We start from the raw sequence: 21,195 nt of genomic DNA, 5'->3' as shown, positions 1-21,195 counted from the left end.
CCTTGGAGAACGACTCAGAGGCTCCTCCCTGCCCGTTTCTGCATTAGAGCCGTCGCTGGTGGGCGGAAATGAACGGCTACCTTCCTGAGTTAACGCTCCTGCGGGCAGGTCACTCACAATGGGCCACAGCGAGCGCGACCTGGGCCGGCTCCCCTAGCAAGTGCCTGGTCTTCCTCACGACCGTCCCCTGGAGCCCGCCTCCATAGACAGCCAGGCATGAGCCTTCGGGGCACAGGTCATCAGACACCCGTTTGCCCAATTAGGGTAACACTGTCGCCTTGCAACTCAATAAATTTCACTACTGCATGCCGACACCCTAAGGCTTTCCCTCTCAAAGGCCGATCTTCTGTAACCAGGGCCACCAGCACAGCCCAGTGGGACAGAACACTTATACATATTAGAAGAAGGTGTCCCCACAGGGCACACGTAAATGCTGGCCAGGTTCCACAGTGAAACTAAGTCCGTTGCATTTCGACCTCCTCTAGCAAAACGCTTTGTGCTACAGAATGCTGTCGGGTACAGAATGCAAAGCCGGGCTCAGCCGTGAGCTATGCAAGTCCCGTTTCCAGCTGTTACACCGACTTCAGACTCCGGCTGGGTCTTTAAAGGGGCACTTGGCAATATTTTCTGGGTCCTCATGAAAACCTTCCAGGTCTTGCCAAGGTCACACTCTTCCTCTGTATTTCTACAGGCCCGTGGCCCTTCCTAACCAGCGTGGGCCTCCTTTCCTTTTCCTCCCCATCTGTTCTCATTTTCCCCTTCCTGTCTCTCGTCGGCGTGTCAACCTGTGTCCTCCCTTAATTAGCCTTTTCAGTCTAACACTGCTCCTTTGCTCATAAGACCAAAGCATATTTTTCAAACCACTGTATTTCCTCCTGGCTCTGGGGGGCTCGTGCACAGGCCTCTGTAACCCTCTTCTTCACGTTCGGGTTTGCAGCTGTAATTTCACACACCCCCTGTCCACCCAGACCCGCAAACGCAGCACGAACTTCCTGAGGTTAGGATGGTCACATTCCTTTTTATTTGCTTACTAAGAAAATCTACAGCTCGTCACCTGAAACAAATACAAAATAATATTGCATGTAAACTACGATTGAAAACTAAAAAAAAAAAAAAAAAATGTTGAAATCTACAACTCTTCTACAGGTGAAGTCCCAGTTCTATGATCCAATGGGCAGAATTTACAAAAGGCACCAATGCAGGGCAAATGTCACTCAGGCTTCAGCGTGCGGGAGCCTCAGCTGGAGGGTGAGAGCCGAGCTCCTGCGCCCGGCAGCCGTAGCTCAGTGTGCAGGGCCCGCCTTGGAGACCCGCCCACCTGCAGGGAGCCTGCTTTTGGGTCCGCCCAGGGCAGTTCAGTTGAGGTGAGTCCTATGCTGGGCGGTCTATTAAAACCCAAGGTAAACTACAAAATTACATAAGTCCCGTCCCTCCAGGGCCTGCCTTTGGCCTGGAATGAAGTTAACTGAACGCAGTACAGCCCATTTATCACCTGCTACCTGGGCCTCACTTGCACAATTTAAAGCAAGAACCTCACAAGACAGCACGCTTTAACCTTTATCGCTTTTGCAGTTTTAAGTTCTGGCTGCAACACAGTCAAAGCAGCAAATGCTCTTCCACCCCCAATGAACTGAAACGAGCCCACCCCCTCCTCGGCCTCACCTACAACACCAGTCCAAGCTGAACCCACAAACCCCAAAGCATTAAAGCCTCAGCCAACCCATGAAGCCCAGCTGGGCCCAGCACGTCCTGCACTTGCTGAGGCCTGAAGAACAGCTAAACAACTGGGCTTGGTTAAGCCACTTGCCTGGGGCTGGGTCGCATCAACTTCAGTCCTCCAAGGTCAAAACCCAATGAGTACAGGTACAACAGATACAGGCATCAGGTGAAAATGGGAACTTTTTATAGATAAAAGCTAATATATATTGAAACATGTCGCTCGGGGGTGTGGGTTTTCCTCTCATTTGCCCCAGCAGAGGAAGCCAGCAAACAAAGAAACAAGCAAAATGACTGCAGGCCTGCGCCTTGAAGACAGAACTCGTTCTGCTGAGCCCAGCTCCTGAATGAGAGGAGGCCAGAAAGCCGCCCCACACCGGGCGAGGAAGGAGGTCTCCGGGAGAAGACCCAGAAGAGGCTGAGTCACCAACACCCAGTGTGACTCCAGAGCTTTCACGGACGTTCCCCAGCAGGGAAGCACGAAGCGTGGGCAGAGCCTATTCTCCAGAACACGCCACTCCTATAACCCGAGGTCTGTGTTCTCTCCCAGTACCTTGCCAGAGCTTGGGGTATCATATCTTAATAAATGCTGGCTCAATGAAGGGGTGAGCGGAAGAAGGAACTCCACTTGGGGACGAACACCATGCAGTTTTGAATGTGCACAAGTTAACTGTGCGAGATAAAGGAGCTCGCCCTTGTGGGAAATGCACACCGAACCCAGAGGTGTCAAGTGAGTGTTCTCATCTCTCAGGAATGCGCAAGACTGTCCAGTTCTTCTGCTGTCTCACTCGAGCAGGCTCTCCACCCAGCCTCCTGGAAGGCTCAGGGAGAGCTGGCGAAGGGCCGCTGGATGCTAAACTACGCTTGCTACGCGACTCTGCCCTCTTCCGCTCACCCTGGCCCTCGCGCAGATGGAAGAGCGCACAAGAGGAACGCAGGCAAGATCTTCATTACGAGACACATTTGAGTTTTTTAAAAGGCCCTGAGAAAACCGCGAGCTATTTAATTGCACAGAGCGATTTAAATCACAACGGCTTTTAACAAATTACACCTCAAATTCTCTTCTGTGTTTATTGCAATGATAACAGTGAGTATGGAGTTCGTTATTTATACATTCCCAAAGATTTGCTGAGCACTACGCGCTGGGCCCGGGCCGGCCCCCGGAAGCCAGCAGTGGCTCAAGCCTAGACGGGCGCTGCCACCGCCAGACGTAGGTCTGGCAGGAAAGTCAGTCCTGCCGGCAAGTTCCCCAGGATGAGGGGCAATACAAGAGGGGGGTTTTAAAGCTACGAAATAGGACACAAAGGCAAGTTCTGTGCCTGGGGGGAAAAAGATGGGGTGAAAATGTTGGAACTGGAAAAACACCGAGCTCGGCTGCAGAACGATCGGGAGGGGAGATGAGGCTGGAGAGGACGGCGAGGCCAGCCCTTAAAGGGCCTGTTTCAGGATTTCGGACATCACGCTCCGAGCACGGGGCGGCGTTCTAGGAGTCATACATAAAAGGGTTTGCTCAGTTCGGGGGGGCGGCGGGGGGGGGTGTGTGTGACGATGATCGGAGACACGGTTGGGAGACCACGTCGCCGTGAGGTAGGACGCACACAGGGAGCCCAGGGAGGAGGCAGGTCCAAGAGGAAGACGACGGGGTGCGGGGGAGCCCGGGCGGCCTCCAGACCAGCAGTGAAGGCTGCGCATAAAATGCCTTCCGCCAGCCAGGCATGCGCTTGACAGGTATGGAAAGGTGGCTACTTGTACCCCGCTTTACAGAAAAAAAAAAAACAGATTCAGTGGGGTTAAGTACTTTGCTCAAAGTCATCCAGTAAATAAGTGGCTAAAATAGGAATCACAACTAAATGATCCCAAAGTCCTCCTTTTTAACCAAGACTTTGGAAACTGCACCTTTCTTTTTTTTTTTTTTTTTTTTTTTTTTTTGGTCAGTGAGAAATATTTCTCTGCAAACTATCTGGCAGTACGTTTACAAGAGCTGCAAAAGAACGGTTATAACCCTGAACCTAGAAACTTCACTTTGGGAAAAAAAAACAAAACTGGAAGGAAATAATCCCAGGATGGGGGATGATCTGACCATGGACATCTACAGTCGTGGCATCTACAAAAGAGACAAACTGGAACCCCAGTGACTGACGAATTAAGGAGGGAACAGATTAAGAAAGAGAACTGTGTGCGCTATTTTCACAGCTGCATACTACTCCACGTTCACTTCCTACGTGCTCCTGAAAAAATTACTCAGTCTTTTGTAATTCTTCAGCTCTAATAGTTACATTCTCTTACTGAATCTCGCAACTATCTGGGAAGCTGGCATTAATAACACTAAGCAAAATTGTACTTAGCGAAAGGATTGCTCCTGCCACTCCCTGGTCAAGGCTCTGAGGCAGGGACTTGACATACGTTATCTCGTCTTATCCTCAGGACGGCCTACAGCACAAGGCTGTTCGCAGGAGGCAGCTGAAAGAAGAGAGGAAATGAGGGAAAGAGCCAGCCTCGGTCACACAGCTCATTGGCAGCACATCCGAACTCTTCTTGCTGTGCAATGTCACGCCCTGGTTATCACAGAGAAAAGGGAGGTTCAGAGAAATGGCGCAGAGAGAGGCTCACAGGTCGCAGAGCTGTTGAAAGACAGAACCAGGTGTGAACGCAAGTCCCCCAATTCCAGGTAAATTGTTGGTCTTCTCTTGTGTAACATCGCAGCTGTCAAGGGTGACATCACTAACAGATAAACAAAACTCTGCCAATTAAGTCAATTTTCAAGCCACAATACCCAGGGGTCTAGATGTTCCAAAAGGAAACATCTGCCGAAAGATGGAATTCAACAGGAAATAAATACTGGCCACAGCCCAACAAAATGCTGTCACTCTCAGAGAGCTGCAAGCACAGCCCTGAACCAGGAGACCAGACGATGGGGTAGGGGAGGAAATGGCCCTCGGGCATCACTAAGGGACCAGGCACCTCCCCCCGCCCCGCGCCGCTGCACACGCTCTGCCGACCAGCTTGTCTCCGTCACGCTCGCAAGACAGCCAAGGCGCTGCGAGCAAAAGGATCTGCTCCCAGTCATTCAGTTGAAGGTGAGGCGCAAGCGCTCCCCAATTCCACGGAACCCACGTCTAGGAGAAATCGCATGTGTTGGGGTGTCACCGTAAAGGAATTCCCACATTCTTGGGGAGTTGAGGCCCCCTGCGGTATCTGGTTTAGAAGAGCAAAACCTCCGCTCTCTCAGCAACTGAGCGATTCCCAATGGCTGAGAGTCTGCATACCTGAGAATCTACTCACATAAGCATCAGATCTTTGGTGTCACGATTTTCATTATTTAATTGTTTCTTAATTCTTGGTCAACTTTCCCAGGATATTCTGAGCTCGCAAGTGCGCACGTTGGACCCCCATGTCCAATGGTTCCCCTGTGCTACTGTAGCCCATGGATGGACGGGTGGGCGGATGGACGGGCGGGCGGGTGGACAGACAGAAAGAATAAGGTCTTCGTACTTCACACGAGAAATTCTGAACCCGAGCACTTTCCAGTCTTTGTTGAATAGTTTTAAAAAAAGGAATAACATGATTTAAACTTCTCTTGAGGGCCTGTTATGAGAAAAGGAATGGGCTAGGATTCAGGGAACCAAGTAACCTTGGGCAAATCTTTGCACATACCAGAAGCCTTCGACTGCCCAGGGAGAAAGCCAGGGAGCGGAGCCAGAGTGACCTCTAAGGACTTCTCCAGCTCCATAATTGTTTAACTCTTTGAACAACAAAGTTAGTCACTGTAATGGTCCATTCGAACAGGACCACCCTTCCCAGACAGAGTCCTGGGCGGTCAGTGAAATAGTTGGGCTGCGTTCTCCGTGGGCCTCAACTAACACAGTTTTTGAATTCTTGCATCGTGATTTATAGTGTGCACTCTTGCCAACTTAACTTTCAGCTCTCCCTCTTTCTCCTTTTAGCCTGCAACCTGTAATCTCCTTGAACTTAAAAAAAAAAAAAAAGAAAAAAAAAAACAGGCTTGATGAGAAGGAACAGAGCCTACGTTAATTGAGTACCTTCCAAGTACTCAGTATGCATTCCTTTAATTAATTTAATCCTTACGACACTGCAAAAGGTGATATTCTCTCTATTTAATACATGTAGAAACCGAAGATCAGACTTGTCAAGTTGCCCAAGATTGTAAGCGGCAGAGCTAAGATGCAAAGCCAGGCTGACAGACCCAGGGCCCTGTGCCTCCACGACGCTATGCTGCTTGGGAAGCTAGTGCGCGAATCAAGCCCTTAGGCCTGAAGTCAGAATCGGGGAACTCTCCGACAGCATCAATTAAGCTTAGCTTACTGCATTTGGGCAGAATTTTAAAAATACATTTTATTTCTTCTTCTGTAGAGAAGTGAGAGCTGTACCGCTATTTTGCATTTTTTATTTAGATTATTTTCTATAAAACCCAGGGAGGCTTGAAGTAGTTACCAAAGGGACAAGGATGCTAAATAGCTTCGTGCTCGCTGGGTAGGTAAGAAATAAATTCATATGCACCACTGAAACCGGTGAGCCATTTATTAAACGTGGAAGGAGAAAAATTAGCTCCCTTTACAAAATGCCTCACTGTATCTCTCTTAACTAAGGTCATTCAATGGAAGAATGCATTCAAAAGGATTGAGAATTCATTAAGAGTATAACCATCAGAGCCACTGTATAATCTCGAGGGTCCAGTTCCACATTTTAGAATCTACAGAAAGGAAACGAATACTAACAGCGGTCACGTCGCATTCCCTCCTTAAACGGCATCTCCGGCAGCCCCGAAATCGTTTCTGCTCGTCGGGGCTCCGGAGACTTCAAGTCTTGCTCCCCCTGCCCTGAGGATGGATTGCTACATTCTCCCAAATCCCCGCGTACAGTTTTTGGACCAGTGCAGGGTTTTATTTCCAAGTTCTCTGTCACCACAAAGAATGTGAAGTCAAGCATTTCTTGGGTGGCTGACTGTGACCTAAGCTTTACCAAGTTCCTTAGCCAACAAATGCATTCCTATGTTTGAGGGTCCAATGCCAGGGAATTTAATAACCTTCTGCCGAATCCCCATTTTGGACTATGAATAAGTAATAGAATTATTCTAGATTCACTTTCCCTGTCAGGCCCTGCACACATGATTAAGTGAAAGTTGCGCTAATTGAATAACTTTACAAGAGCAATGAAAGAGGCTTGCAAAACCGAGCAGATACTGTGAGCTGGCTGCCAGAGGGGACAGGTGGCCTCAGGCCTTCTGGGAACTGAAAGAGGTGACTCAAGAGCTTCTGGTCTGTTGGTGGATGTTCACCCAAGCACGACTCTGGGCTCTGGGACCACAAACCAGAAGCAGCACATGCTGGTGTTGGCGTCCACCCTCTCAGAATCAAAGTTCTCCTAACACCTGGCCCTCTCTGGGATGCTAATACGTTAAATACGTCCTTCAAGGCCCAAAACTCTCCCTTGGGGATCAGAGGGCAAAATGTTGATATGCACAGATGTAACTTGTCAAGTTGGAAACAGTTGCTCCTTCTAGTGACAGTAATAAGGGTCACCCTGCCAGGGAGTAGAGGGGGCCACTGAGGACAAGTCAACACGCAGGAGGACAGAGTGGGCATGATGCAGACTGGGCGAGCCTGCAGGGACTGGGGGAGAGTGGGGGGCCCCGCGTGTCCGGGACTGAGAGGGCTGGCACGTGGCTGGGGGACCGCGAAGCGTCACAGAAGCGAACGAAAGCCGTCAGTGCTAACTGCGGTGAAGCCGGGCGGCGGCGGCAGGTTGGCACCTGGCACGCTGACCTCTCGCGTCAGCTCAAAAGCAGAGGGAAGGGAGCCTGTGGAGGGGGTGCTCCGGGGCTGGGGTGAGTGGCCCACCCGAGGTCCCAGAGGTAAAGAGGACTTGGGGCGTAAGTGGGAAGACGGATCATGGAATCAGACAGAACCTAGGAATATGCAACCACGAACAAAGGGACCAGGGAAGGAAGAGACGTCAATCAGCTAAAAAGCACGGGGAGACAGGGAAGGTCCGGGAGGTGTGAGGGAGCGAGAGGCAGCAAGCCGGGAGGCTAGCGGGGCTGAGCGAGGGCAGGCCCCCACCTTTGGACGCTCTACTTCAGATGCCACAAAGCAGCTTGACTCTTTGCAGTCTCTGTTCCCTCAACTTCGAGGATATTCAAGAGGGGGCCCCATCACCTGATGCTCCAGGCCACCCACCCAAGGTATGTAATGTAACGTCTTCACTGCCAGATGCAAATGGCAGATGCCACGTTCCGGTCCTCGTGGCCTTAAGGATATTTCATCACTGCTCAGAGGGACTGTCTGGTTGGGGACACTGCTTGAGGTCTGCAGGTCTTTGCACATTCTTCAGTTCTCACACACTCTCCCCGCCCAGTTGTCTTTCTCAAACCTCCTTCCTCTCCAGTAACCACTCACTTCTCTGGCCCCTTCTTGGTCTCATCTGTCTCACTCAGCTGCCTGCACTTCTGCACCGGCCTCGTGGTGTCCAGTGACTGACTTCCTTTCTGCATTCTTGCAAAAGCCTGACTCCAAGGTCAAGTCTGGCTCCCAGCCCCCAAAAGCAGAAACTTCATCTGATTTCTCTCTATGCCTTCCGTGCCCTGCACGTAGGAGGTACTAGACAAATGTCTGTGAGCTGAGAAATACCTTGAGCCACACATGCACACGTGGACACACATCAGTGACATTAGCGTCATACCCTGCAAGCAGAAAAACCAGCGATGCATCCCAAAAAAGCATTCCCCCCCTACCAAACACCCGCCGTGCCCATTCACTCTAACTCCAATCTCCCTTCCCTTCTCTCTTTTACACGGGCAGGTCAGAGGTGAAACTCAGGCCGTGTAGACTAAAAGCAACACAGGGGCAGAGACTGAGTTTTATTCAATCTTCAGCATCTGTGATAAAACCTAATATTTAGTAGACAAATTGATGATTTCATTAATCCATGAAATCATATGCCCCAACTGCTATGAAAACAGAAAGCAGAATAGCTATGTGATCACTAAAAAGCAAATTGTCCAGGAATGAGATCATCCGACCAGGTAAGTGAAAATAGGTTTCATTATCTTAGGTGTTTCTGCTTGAAAGGCAGTAAATATCAGCGCAGAACGATACAGCGTCATTTCGCATGTGCTGAACAGGCCTTCACCTCTCCGAGCCTTCTCCCAGCCTTTGCTCATGCAATTCACCATCTACCCACTGAGCTGGGAAGCAGGGATGAGGAACCTCGCTGAGTTTGGAATTAGGACAGCTGTCCTCAAGTCCTGTCCTCACCACTTCCTGGCCCTGTGACCTTGAGAACAGTCCTTTCGCCCGAGCACATCTCAATTTCCTCCTCTGCGGAGCGGCGATAAGACCTTGTTTTTCCTGACTCTTAGACTTTTGAGGATCAAGGAAGTGGGAGAGGAGGAAGGAAATAAAATCTTGGGTAATTTCTACCATGCCCCAGACATCTCGCACACTTCGTTCTCACGATAATCCTGCAAAGGTTTTACTATTTCTTGCCTATCACAGGGGGACACTACGATTCCCCCGGTGAAAGACCCTTTCTGGGGCCACAGGGCGGTTAGGGGCCACAGCTGAGAGTCAGGCATTTCCGCCTTGTCCCAAAATGCTCTGCATGGAACCACCATGCCTCCCAAGTGAGAGCTAAATGTGTGTAAAAAAAAAATTTAGCTGCTCTTTAGCATATTATTGGGTATGTGAGCATTTGCTGCTGTTGCTGTCAGTATGGAAGGCAGAGACAAAGAGAAGCAGCTACTGTTTGCTAAGTCACATGCTGGAGACAGAGCTGGGCCCAGGACCCAGGCCTCCTGACTCCTGGTGCCTCTTCACTACACTGTGCTGTCCCCTCCACCCCGCCCCCACCCCGCGAAAGGCTCCTGACATTCATGGGCATTGAGGCCTGATGCGTGTTTATTCAGACCAGCTGTTACAGATCTATTTTAAGAAGAGCACTTTGAAAATCATGAAAGGTAGGTATCAAGTGTTTCATTAAATATGCCATATTAATTGACCCTTTGGAGAACTCCCATGTGAACAGCATATGCTGCTGACTTCCTGTTAAGCAAGCAACTCAAAAGCAGGCTGCACTTCTTGTAACACAGATTTTTGAGAGCACCTTCAGACAGCAGAACAGAATACAGTTCTAAAATAATTTTTCCATAAAAATCAAAAGTAGCTACTTTTTTGCCATTCAGTGTGCTAATGCTCAAGTGTGTGGAGAGGCCGAAGGGGGACTTGTGACTGGTCTTAACAGCAGGCAGGGTCTGTGTCACCAGGGAAAGGCAGGGGTATGACATTAGCAATACAGCAGATCCTCAGATAACGTTGATGAGACGTCGTGGGAACTTGACTCGTTTCGATCACTTAGCCGACGGTAAAGCCGGTTTCCGTCTCCGTCATTTCACTTAAGGTCACAGAACCAATCAACGACATTAAGTGAGGACTCATGTATTCCACACAACGGTTAATAATAACCATATGACCCAAACATCCCTCTTCTGGGTGGCTACTCGAAAAATTTGAAAACATTATTCATAAAGACATGTGTATCCCTACGTTCACCGCAGCATTATTCACAGCGGTCAAGGCATGGAAACAGCCCACGTGATGAATGATGGGATAAAGAAGGTGTGGCACATAATACACACAAGGGCACACGGCTCAGCCGTAAGAGTAGATGAAGCACTGCCATTGGCGATCACACGGACGGAGCCTGAGAGAATCATGCTAAGCAAAATAAGTCAGGGGGAAAAAGAAAAGAACCGTATGATTTCACTCACGTGTGGGATATAGAACCGAAAGCAACAAGTGAACAAACGAGACAGAAACAGACCCGCGGATACCGAGATCAGGCTGATGGTTGCCACAGGAGGCAGGGGCAGGGGCGAAAAAGGTGGAAGGATGCAGAAGTACAATCAGTAGTCACAAAACAGCCACAAGGATGCGAGGCACAGCACGGGGAACGTGGTCAGTCATATTGTAACAGCTGTGTACGGTCTCAGGTGGGCACCGGAAATACCGGGGGACACTGTAAAGTGTATGACTGCCGAAACACGGCTGTACACCTGAAACTAACACAAAATAACAGTGGATGTAAATAGTGCCATGCAAAAATAAAATTTGAGGTACAAAAGAGGTCACAGGGCATAGTATTAAAAAGCCAAGAAGGACCAGCTACACGCATTTTGTTCTTTCCTCTCATTAACTTTCCTCAGTTTTTCTATCTGATTTTATTTCCTGTCACCATCACAGAGCTGTTAAAGGTGCCCCTCCCAATGTACACGGAATAGTATGATGTGTATAAAATCATCCAGCAGACCCATTGAGTACTCTGCAACAAAACGATTACCCAAAATCCGACTGGCATGAAGGTGCTATTATCAATACCCACAGAACCAACGGGAATATTCTCCAAGGGGATTCTGCAAGAGAGCAACACAGTGGAAAAAGGAAACTTCGCTGCAGCTCACATTCAAATGCTCCTCTAGCCTTGCTAACGGGGACACAGTTCACTTCAATGATCTGATTCGGATCGTGGCCCCACCAAGAGCCACATGTTAGCACAAGTCACCAACCTCCTCTTATATTGGGAGAGTATCTGTCACCTGGGGATCAATAGCAATGCCCGTCTCAGGGCGTGTGACGATTAGCTCCTTCATGGTTGGTGTAAACACACTACCTCGTTTGTTTCTGCAGACGCAGTAGTGATAATTAGAGTCAAAACAGTTAACATCAACATGCATCAAGCATGTATGTGTGCCAGTCGCAGGCTAACTCATTCCCTGGGTCCTCGCAAGCACCCTGGCAGGTCGGTCCCTTCCTTGTGCCCTTCGTGGAGACGAGGGAGGTGAGGCACAGACAGGTTCGGTCGTTCTGTGAAAGTGGTGTAGTAGTGCTATTATTTGCATTGCCACTTACTAAACATAGCGGTTGGGTTTTTTTTCTGTTTTTAATGACATAGTGCTTAAAAGCGTCTTATAGTTAAAATGTATATAGATGTGTTTGAAAGGTAGTAAACAAAGAGTCATCCTTCACAATCCATTATCAATGAATCAACGTTGCCTCGCTGTGCACAGATATGCTGGGTGGGTCCCTCCGGCAGCATCTGGAGACGGGTATAAAGAAGGAAGCCAAGGGCAGCCTCAGGCAGGTCACAGCCTGAGCGGGAGGCAGATAAGAAAGCTACCGCCTGACCAGAGTGGCTCAGTGGGTTGGGCATTGTCCCGCAAAGTAAGAAGTCGCTGGGTGGATTCCCAGTCAGGGCACACGGCTGGGTTGCGGGCCAGTCCACAGTTGGGGCGTGAGCAAGAGGCAACAAGTTGATGCTTCTCTCACACATCAACATTTCTCTCCTTCTCTTTCTCCTTCCCTTCCCCTCTCCCTAAAAATAAATAAATAAATTTTAAAAAAGAAAAAGAAAATTAATGCCAAACAGGGCAGGGGACATGGGCTCCACCTGTGCCCACGAGACAGTGTGGCACAAGGCAGTGCATGGCCGCCACGCCCGGGGTGGAGGCAGAAAGCCCTCACAGCAAAGGGACCCCTGAACCCAATCTTCAATCTGACGAATGAGAAGGGGTATTTGAAGCAGGAAAGTGGGCTTATGCAATGGGTACGGAGCCATTTAACGTCACAGTTCATTTGAGAAGCCACAAAAGGGTCAGGAGCACAACGCGGAGCAGACCAGACGTGCTGACCACAGAGCCGGGGCCATCCCACGGTCCGCAGGGCTCCACCGGACAGTTGTAAGGAGCCTGCCTGGCACCTGCCCCCGGAGTCCCCGAGAGCCATCACACCAGTGCTCAGCCAGCCCTTGTGGCTCCGCCTGGAATGCATGTCCTCCACCAACTGAGGGGACTGAGAGCACAGCTGCGAGCCCAAGGGGAGATCGGGAGAGGTCGGGGGCTGCAGGGAGCGCCCGACGGAGTAGAGGCGGAGCTGGCCCTCGGGCACGCGCAGAGCAGGAGAGAAGCTATGGCCCGTGGGCACACAGGCGGGACGGCGGGAGTGTCCTCTGCCCGCCTGCTTTCTCAGGGGAATAGGAAGCCAGGTCACCGACAAGCGGAGATGGAGGTACAGGAGGTTCGAACAGAAAAGTACCAAACAGTCATGCAGAAGAATCAGGAAGTGAATGGTCCAGGGCCATCCTCAAACTTTCTGGTCTCAGGACCCCATCTTACTCTTAAAAAGTAATTATTGAGAACCTTTGGCAGCTTTTGTCTAGGGGGTTATAGACACCAACACTTAACAAATAAACAGAGAAATCTTTCAAACAGACCCAAGCGCCTAATCCATTGCCAATCACAGCAATGATATCAGCAGCATCATGCAGCCTTTGGGAAAAACTCTGCTAGAAACTAAGAGAAAATTTGAGTGAGAAAAGGCAAATAATGTCTTCAAATTATAAAAACAGGCTTTGACCTTGCAGAAGATCCTGAGGGCATCTCAGGCCCTGCCTGGAGTCCGCAGCCCTTACTCTGAGCACAGCTGGTCTAGAGGAAGGTACTGATCAGAGGCTGGGCCCGAAGGCGCCCGCTTGGGGTTAGGCATAGGGATCGTGACTTTCGAGTGCGAGGAGCCAGCGTGGTACAGGGTTTCCTCCACTGGGTCCTGCAGCCAAGTTGCAGGGAGCCAAGAGAGAGCTGGATTTAAGCAGGTCTGCAGCGGACCCGAAGGAGTGTCGCGGATCAAGAGAAGCCGGCAGCGGCAGCAATGGCTGGGGCATGTAAGCCGAGGAGGAGGAAAATGAAGACCCAAAGGCAGTGAAGAGGCAGTGGGACCAAGACTTCAAAAGACTGTTGGATTAGCAGACACCGCTAGTAGAAGAATAAACCAGAAAGAAGGAAGGGGTCAGAGGGAGAGGCTTGAAACGGAGCATATGGAAGGGCGCTACTGGTCACTTCAAACTGACCGTGCTCCCTTGCTCTCTGAAATCTGTCCCTCCTCCTGAATGTCCCCACTCCAACCAGCGAAGTCACCGGAGCCTGAAGCCTGAAACCTGCGGCTCATCCTAGACACTTTCCACTCTCACTGCGTCTAAAAGGTCCCAAAGTCTTGTCCTTCCCAACTCGTACCTCTTCAGTCCTTTTGTTCCGCTCTATCTGCCCACTCCCGCCCTGCCTCCGGCCGTGTGTTCCCTGGCTGCGCCTCCCCTGACTGAACCTCAGCCGCGGGCTGCCTCGGGCCCAGTACCGCCCCGCCCCGGCCATCCACCCCTCAGCCACGGAGGGCTTTCCACGGCGAAGTCTGGTCCCATGATCCGCGCCCCTCCCTCCAGGCGGTGCCTGTCACAACGGAGGTGAGGCCTACACCAGGCAGAGGGGGGCTGTCGATAAGAACTGGGGGCCTGCGGACATAAGAAAAGTATACGACACGAGATCATGCCAGGAAGAGAATATGTAAGAGAACAGAGGAGAGAACTCTAAAACTTTTAAGGACTGTTTAGATAAAGAGAGGCCAGAAAAGGAAACCAAAAAGGAACAGGAGGATGGGAAGCGTGCAGGGTGTGACACTTTCAGGGGGAACAGAAAAAGCTACATCAATTGCCACAGAATAATTTTTTTTAAAGGATCTGTTGTATTTGAAAATCAGGAACACAGTGATCTATCCTGGACCAACCCCATTTGCATTATAAACAGGATATAACACACTCAACCACCTCTTAAAAAGCCGCTTTCTCGTGCTCCTCATCCTGGCAGCCACGGGCAGCACCTCGCCGGGAGCACCTCAGGCTGCGTCCCAGGCTCCAGTCCCTGGAGCGCCCAGGCCAGGCATGACGGGCGCACAGAGAGAAGCCCCTGTGACGCCTCAATACGCCTCACCTCCCTCACGGGAAAGATCTGGGTTGGCGGCAAGTCTAAAACTACGCTGGCGGGAGACAGGAAGGCAACCCGAGTGCCCGGCAATCGGTACACGGGCGGATAAGGAAGCTGGGATACCTATATGCAATGGACTATTACGCAGCCATGGGAATGAATGAAATCTTGCCATTTGCGAGAGCATGGGCAGACCTGGAGGGTATTATGCTCAGTGACTCAAGTCAGACAGAGAAAGATAAATACCATACGATTTCACTTACATGCGGAATCTAAGGAACAATATTAACAAGCAAACAAAACAGAAACAGACTCATACATACAGAGAACAGACGGATGGCTGCCAGAGGGGAGGGGGCTGGGGGAGTGGGCGAGGAAGGCGGAGGATTAACAAGAACAGCCTGGCAGTTACGGGAGAGTCACAGGGATGTGAAGTACAGCACAGGGACTATGGTCTAGAGCGTTGCCCTAACCATGTGCGGTGCCAGGTGGGTACTGGACATATCGGAGGAACTCGCTTTGTAAAGCACAGAATTGTCTAAACACTATGCCGTACCCCTGAAACGAATACAAAATAATGCTGAATGTGAACTATAACTGAGAAATAAAATTTCTTGAAAGATTGATGTGTATGCGGTCCATCTCATCCACAAAAAGAAAAGGAAATGCTGACAGATTATCCAAGAGAATAATCTAACGAATGGCAAAGAGCTAACTGACCTCTGAGAAGAGAGACTGAAGACAGACATTATTCTGAACTGACTGACGACCTCAGTGGGCACGCCGCTCGCTTCGGACGACGACAGCCTTGTCCTCCGCTCAGCACAGCTCAACGATGTCACACAGCAGCACCCTCCCGGGGGCAGGGAGAACGGGCACGTACCTGCAGGGCACACCTCAATGCTGGAACTAATATCATAGTCTTCAAAACTACGTACAGTTATGTATCACAGAAAGAAAGTTCGCTCTAGCTTTTTTTTTTAATAGTAGCAACCTCAAGATCCAACTCCGGCTTGGCAGGAGCTCTTGGGGATAATAGCGGTGTATTGTTTTAGAAACACTGCATCACCACCCCTTGGACTGAGAGCAAAACGGTATGTGAGAAAAGCACAATCAATGGAAATCAGCAGCTCTGAGAGGAAATGGGCTTCGGAAGAGGGGCAACCTGAGCGAAAAGAAGTTTTAGGGACACTACGTTTATTTCGCCTATGTTTCCTTAGGTACGTGCCTATTTATTTTTTCCACATACTCATCTAAAAGAGTTCTTTTAATAGGTATAAAATAACCGTTCAGTGCGATAAGAACATAACCCTTTCTTGATCCCTTGCGCCCTACTAGTCACGGCCCCATTTTTCTGCTCTATTTACAGCAAAATTACTCCCAAAGAGAGGCCCATACTTGCTGCCCGATCCCTCCCTCCCACGCTCCCTTCTTCTTCAGTTGGGCACTGGACCACCACCCACCAAGTCTGTTTCTGTCAAGGCCACCAAAGAACTTTATTTTGTTTGATACAATATTCCCCCCTCAAATCTTGCACTTGACCTGTCGGCAGCATCTGGCACGTCTGGTCACTCCTCCTCTTCCTGGGAACACTTTACTCACTCCGATTCCTGGAACCACATGTGGCTGTCCCCTCACCCAGACCCTGGCCTGTCCCTCTCAGCTCCGCCCCAGGCTCTCCTCTCTGCCTTTGACACAGGGGCAGGTCCCACGGCTCAAGGGAAACGTCCATAAGCTAAAATTTCATTTCTCCACACCTGCTCATACAGTCTCAAATAACACAAACCTAGAAGGCTTCCAGGGATTTCCTGGCTTAGATGACGATGTGCTCATGTTCATTTCAACGAGTATCTTCAGTAGAACCTAACTCAGGTGAACAGAACGGCTCTGAGACACAGCAGAAGCCACAAGTCCTAGTGCTGACGTCTCTAAATTCGGACAGATGCGTCTGCGGGGATGCGTGTTAGGGTTTCCAGAGCATTCCCTACCGGGTACCGATAGAGCTGGCGGGGAAGAACCTTACAACCAGGAGCATCTAGAACCTTTACCAAGAAAGACAGATGAGCCATCAGAGGCCAAAACATTTAGAGATGTCCTTCTCCCCAAAAATGTGTAGGCCTTCCAAATATTTTAAAAAGTTGATTGTAACCTATCACTCTTGGTAATGACAATAGCAGGGGGGAAAATGTTTCAAGTAATTTTGCCAATAGTGAATATTAAGTTACATAGTATGTGCTGTATGTGATAGCCTTGCAGGCATGTTTAATATGCCCACTTGTCTAATGAAACCATTTACTAAGTCTCGTTTAAGGATTTAATGACAGCGGCACGTAGAAAAGTCCAGCCCTCAGCTGTTTAGCAACCTCACCTCTCTGTAGTGTGGCTAAATCAGGGAGAAAACAGACCACCAGATCCAGGTACCAGCCTTCCCAGGTTCACTTTTGCGAGAAGCCCTCGCTCATGGGACGTTACAAGGCAACCGCACTGAATTTGGAACCAGGAAGCTCGGGGCTGGGCAGCCTTAAGAACCCGAACCCTCAACGGCCTCAGGAAGGTCATCCGGCTGGTCAGCTCATTGCAAGCTGGCAGCTTGTCTGATAGCACAGTAATGATTCCCTCAGGGCAAGGATTTTGCTCCATTCGCTGTGGTACCCCCAGTAGGGAACCGAGTTCTTAGAGCATCATAAATGCTCAATTTTCACTAATGATGCTTATAATGACAATCCTTAGTCATCAAAGGCATTAAATTTTATCTCATATATGCGACAAAGAGAAGAGCAAAAACATTTGAAAAGATTTTCCACGATACTCAACTAAGGGTTAGAAGGTTGAGGGGGTGTGGGGCAGGGGGAGAGAGCGCCTCGGCTGCCCAGACTTGATCATTGTGAACCACTTATTGAACAAACCCCAAGGTTCCAGGACACTGACATTTCAGGAAATGCACCCAGTCCTGTTCTTCCTACGGGTGGGCCACGGCATCCTGACCCACTCGGCTTCCTCAGGCTCCAGGCCAGGCGGGGAACGGGTATCTGTGGGCTGGCTAACCAACTGCAGCTCCCTGCGGAACTCTGTTCACCACAGCAGCTCCCAGATTCACGGAAATGTCTGCTGGCCCCTTGGACAGGATATCCAGAGTCAGGGCCACTCAAAGGGGTCCACGGAGTCAGCAGTCACCACCCAGGATATGATGGGAGAGGCTAAAACCATTGATCTCACTTCTCAAAACATATGGCTCCCACCACGTACAAGCCTGGCCTTTCTTGGGGACTGTTAACCAGCAGGTTGAAGGCAGACAGGCAAGGGTCACCGAACTCGAGGTGCAGAGGGACCCCAATAAAACACTGACATAAGAAGATGAGTACATAATCGGTAAATTACATAAAGTCAGTTCGTTGTGAAAGTCCCTGCTCTGCTTGCTAAGTAGCTGAGGCTTCGTATCATTCAGGATTGGTGCTCAAATGGGTCATGGAGGCGACTCTTTCCCCTCCCTTTTAAATTGAAAGTGGATTTTTTTCTTTCTTTTTTTTTTTTTTTTTTTTTTTTTTTTTTTTACATTATGAAAGAGAAGATCGATTTCTGCGTGAAAACTTTCCGAGGGGACCCAGAAAGTACTATACCACTGAGCTGTGACCTTTGCGTTGACTCTAGGGTGCACACAACCTTCCGGCGTCGCCTCCTTTTTGTAACCCCTAGGAGAGGCGCCTCGAGCCAGGCTCCAGCCGCGGGAGCCGGCGAGCGCCACCCGGCAGAGCAAGCCCAGAATGAAGGAAAGCGGAATCTCGAGCGAAACTTCGCGTTTCCTGTCGTCGCTGAGACAGGCTGGGCTTGCTCCTTCTCACATGGCTCAGCAAGGGCTGCAAACACGAGCGCCTCGCTCGCCAGCTGGCCCCACGCTCAGGGGGGCTTTCGGGGCGCCGCGGTGCGGTGGTCCCTTCCCTTCCCTTAGCCGGGGTCATCCGGCACAGATAACGGTACCGGAACGCCCTCCACTTCCTAGAGTCCTCATTGAAGTCATGGTTCCTCTTTCAAGAAAACATGGGGACGAGACGCAAAGCCGAAGACCAGGCTAAAGGCACAATCGCCCCATCACCTCGGTTCACCCACTCCTGCGTTAGGGCAAAACAGCTGGATCCGAGTCCTTTTGTTGCACTCACGCGCACACACGCGCACAAAAGTAGGTGAAGGGCGCCCTAAGGCAGTATTGTTTCCCGCCTCGCAGAAAGCCTTTCCGAAACCCTCCTACCACCTCCGGACGCAGGGCTTTAGCATGCAGCTCAAGAGCTAAGCAATTCCCAGCCAAGGTACGAAAAGCCCAAGTGGTCCCCAAAGCGGAGGGCTGGGAGGCAGGGCAAGCCGGGCGCACCTAGATGTTTGCATCTACACAAAGAAATTAGCCGGGTGATTAATGGGAGATGCCGGCTGCAGGCGGAGGCGCCCGCGCCGGCCTCCTCACCTGGGACATCTGCGGCCTCAGGTTGATCTCCTTCAGGTTGATGGAGCGCGCCCGGAGGTTGTTGAGCAGCTGGCAGAGAAGGACCCCATCGCGGAGGGTCTGCGCCAGGTCGAACACCTGCGCCGAGTCCCAGGTCACCCGGTGGTTGGCGGGCAGCACCTTGCAGTGGATGAGCCACTGGGCGCACTGTCTCCACGGCTCCATGCCCGACGGCTCCGGGACGCGGCCCGGCCGGGGCAGGCGGCGAGGATGCCGCCGACGCCAGCCGCAGCCGGCCCCTGGCCGGCGAGCGTGCGAGGAAGCCGGCGCCGCGGCCCGGGGATGGGGGGCCCCGCGCGGGGCTCGGCTTGCTCCCCGCCCGGCGTCCGCCGCCGCCCGGCCGCCGCTGCTGCGAGTCCCGCGCGCTCTGCGAGCGCCCCGGCCGGCTCGGTGGCCGCGCACAGGCTTCCGACTCGCGAGCGCGGCGCCCAGCGACTGAGCATGCCCAGCGCGCGGCCCGTCTCGCCGCCGTCTGCGAGTCCCCAGGGGCGCGGGTGGGCGCGCGCGCCGCCCCGGCCCGGGGTCGGCGGTCGGGCGGGGGCGGCCCAGGGCGGCCCAGCGCCTCCGCCCACCCCTGCCCCCAGGGGTGCGGGGCTTCACAGCCCTGGGCGTCCCCGGATGGTCTCTCGGGGCGGCTTCCCGCTTTGGCTGCAGTGTGGCTCAACGCTCCGGCATGGTGGGCTTCCCACTGGGAACCCCCAAACGGCGGGCGCGGTTTTGTAAAGGGTCTGAGAGGAGCAAAGGAGTTTGGGGCCACCCGTACCCCCCCCAGAGAAATGCAAACGGGGCGCCGAGCACCTGGAGGGCGCAGCGCAGAAAGTTTGAGAGGTCGCACCCCTCCCCCCTCCTCGTTCCAGCCCTTAAATCCTCTCCCAGCTCGTAATCGCTCTTCCTCCAAGTTAGCTGCACAGAAGGGTGTTTTGGCACCTTGAACGTGTGTGTGTGTGTGTAGACGCCTGCAGAAACCTGTCCCCAGCCCCCCCCCCCCCCCCCCCCCCCCGAGCCCCTTTGGATGCGAGGTGATTTTCACTTAGAGACGGTTCCCACCTCCGGCTCGGGCTCAGGACTGCTCGCGACCGCGGTCCCGGCCCCTGTGTTGACGGAACAAAACCTGCAGGAGAGAAACAGGCCGGCGAAACGCCCACCGAGCCCGGCGGCCACACTGCGCATGCGTCGGCGACCCGGGCCCGGGCTGACAGCGGCGACGAGCGTCAGTCCCCCGGCGGCGCGAGCCGGCGGACCTCGCGACCCTCGGTGAAAGTTGGGACAAGCCTCCTCAACTGCTGCGCCCACCGAAGCCGTGCACGTGCATTTCTTACATCTTTTCTTTTTTTTTTTTTTGAGGGAGGGGTGTCCTAAACCTGCACCTTTACTTCCACTGCCCCGCAAAACTAAAAATTGTGTTTCCATTATTTATGGCATGATGCTGCCACATTGAACTCTTGCTGGTCTGTGTAAATGTGGCCCTCCCTCTTTTAAATGTAAACCCGAGGTCTTTTAAAATATTAAGTAAAATAGAAAATCCTGTTGACGGGATTTCAGATAATTTTTTATTATTACACTTCTGCAGCTCAAATATTTTTATTATAAAACATTAGTTTATATAAGCAGGTCAAATGATACTTTTAGAAGTATGTCCGGTCTGGGAAGGACAGGGACTGCGTCCTTTCCCACCGGCCTGTGACAGCGCAGGCGCTGCGTCCACGGAGCGCGGCACCCCAAGCGAGCCTGGGGGTTTCCCTCCCTCGCGCGCACCGTCCCCAGAAGCTTCCTCTCTGGTTCGGTCGGGACCGCATCACCGACACGACATCTTCCACGCTGTAAGGCTGGCAAACGAGTCACCATTAGCTGTACGTCTCAGCTTTGGAAACAAAGTCGAACCCATCTCAATCACCATGGAAGACAAGGGCGTGCATAAGAGGAATTAGACTGGAAAAGAAGTTTCATTTTAAAAGAAATAAAGAGTTAAGTAAAAATATAAATTCTGTTTCAGGTATCCTCAGATCACACTTGGGGGTTGGAGGACATACACTATCCCAGGAGGCAGACCTAGGTGAGAGGCCATGCTCTGCTGGCTTCTGCCAACATGACCTTAAGGAAATTGTCTAAATCCTCTAACCTTTCGTTACCACATGTGTAAAATGGGAAAACTAATATTTACCTCACA

General features: G+C 51.4%; 1 protein-coding gene across 1 annotated transcript in view; it reads right to left on the bottom strand.

Moving 5' to 3' along the window:
• VAV3 (vav guanine nucleotide exchange factor 3) overlaps positions 1–19,402 on the bottom strand; it is a 270,926-nt gene extending 251,524 nt beyond the window's left edge. The window contains exon 1 of the mRNA XM_054564899.1: positions 18,990–19,402. Coding sequence (XP_054420874.1) covers positions 18,990–19,193 — 204 coding nt within the window. The 5' untranslated portion in view covers positions 19,194–19,402. The remainder of the gene's footprint in view (positions 1–18,989) is intronic.
• Positions 19,403–21,195: the final 1,793 nt, after the last annotated feature.

Source organism: Pteronotus mesoamericanus, unplaced genomic scaffold, assembly GCF_021234165.1.
Source record: "Pteronotus mesoamericanus isolate MK-2021 breed Mesoamerican mustached bat unplaced genomic scaffold, CSHL_Meso_final scaffold_99, whole genome shotgun sequence".
Classification (NCBI taxonomy): domain Eukaryota; kingdom Metazoa; phylum Chordata; class Mammalia; order Chiroptera; family Mormoopidae; genus Pteronotus; species Pteronotus mesoamericanus.
Note: the sequence above shows the minus strand (reverse complement) of the source record. Positions and strands in the feature narration are given on the sequence as shown.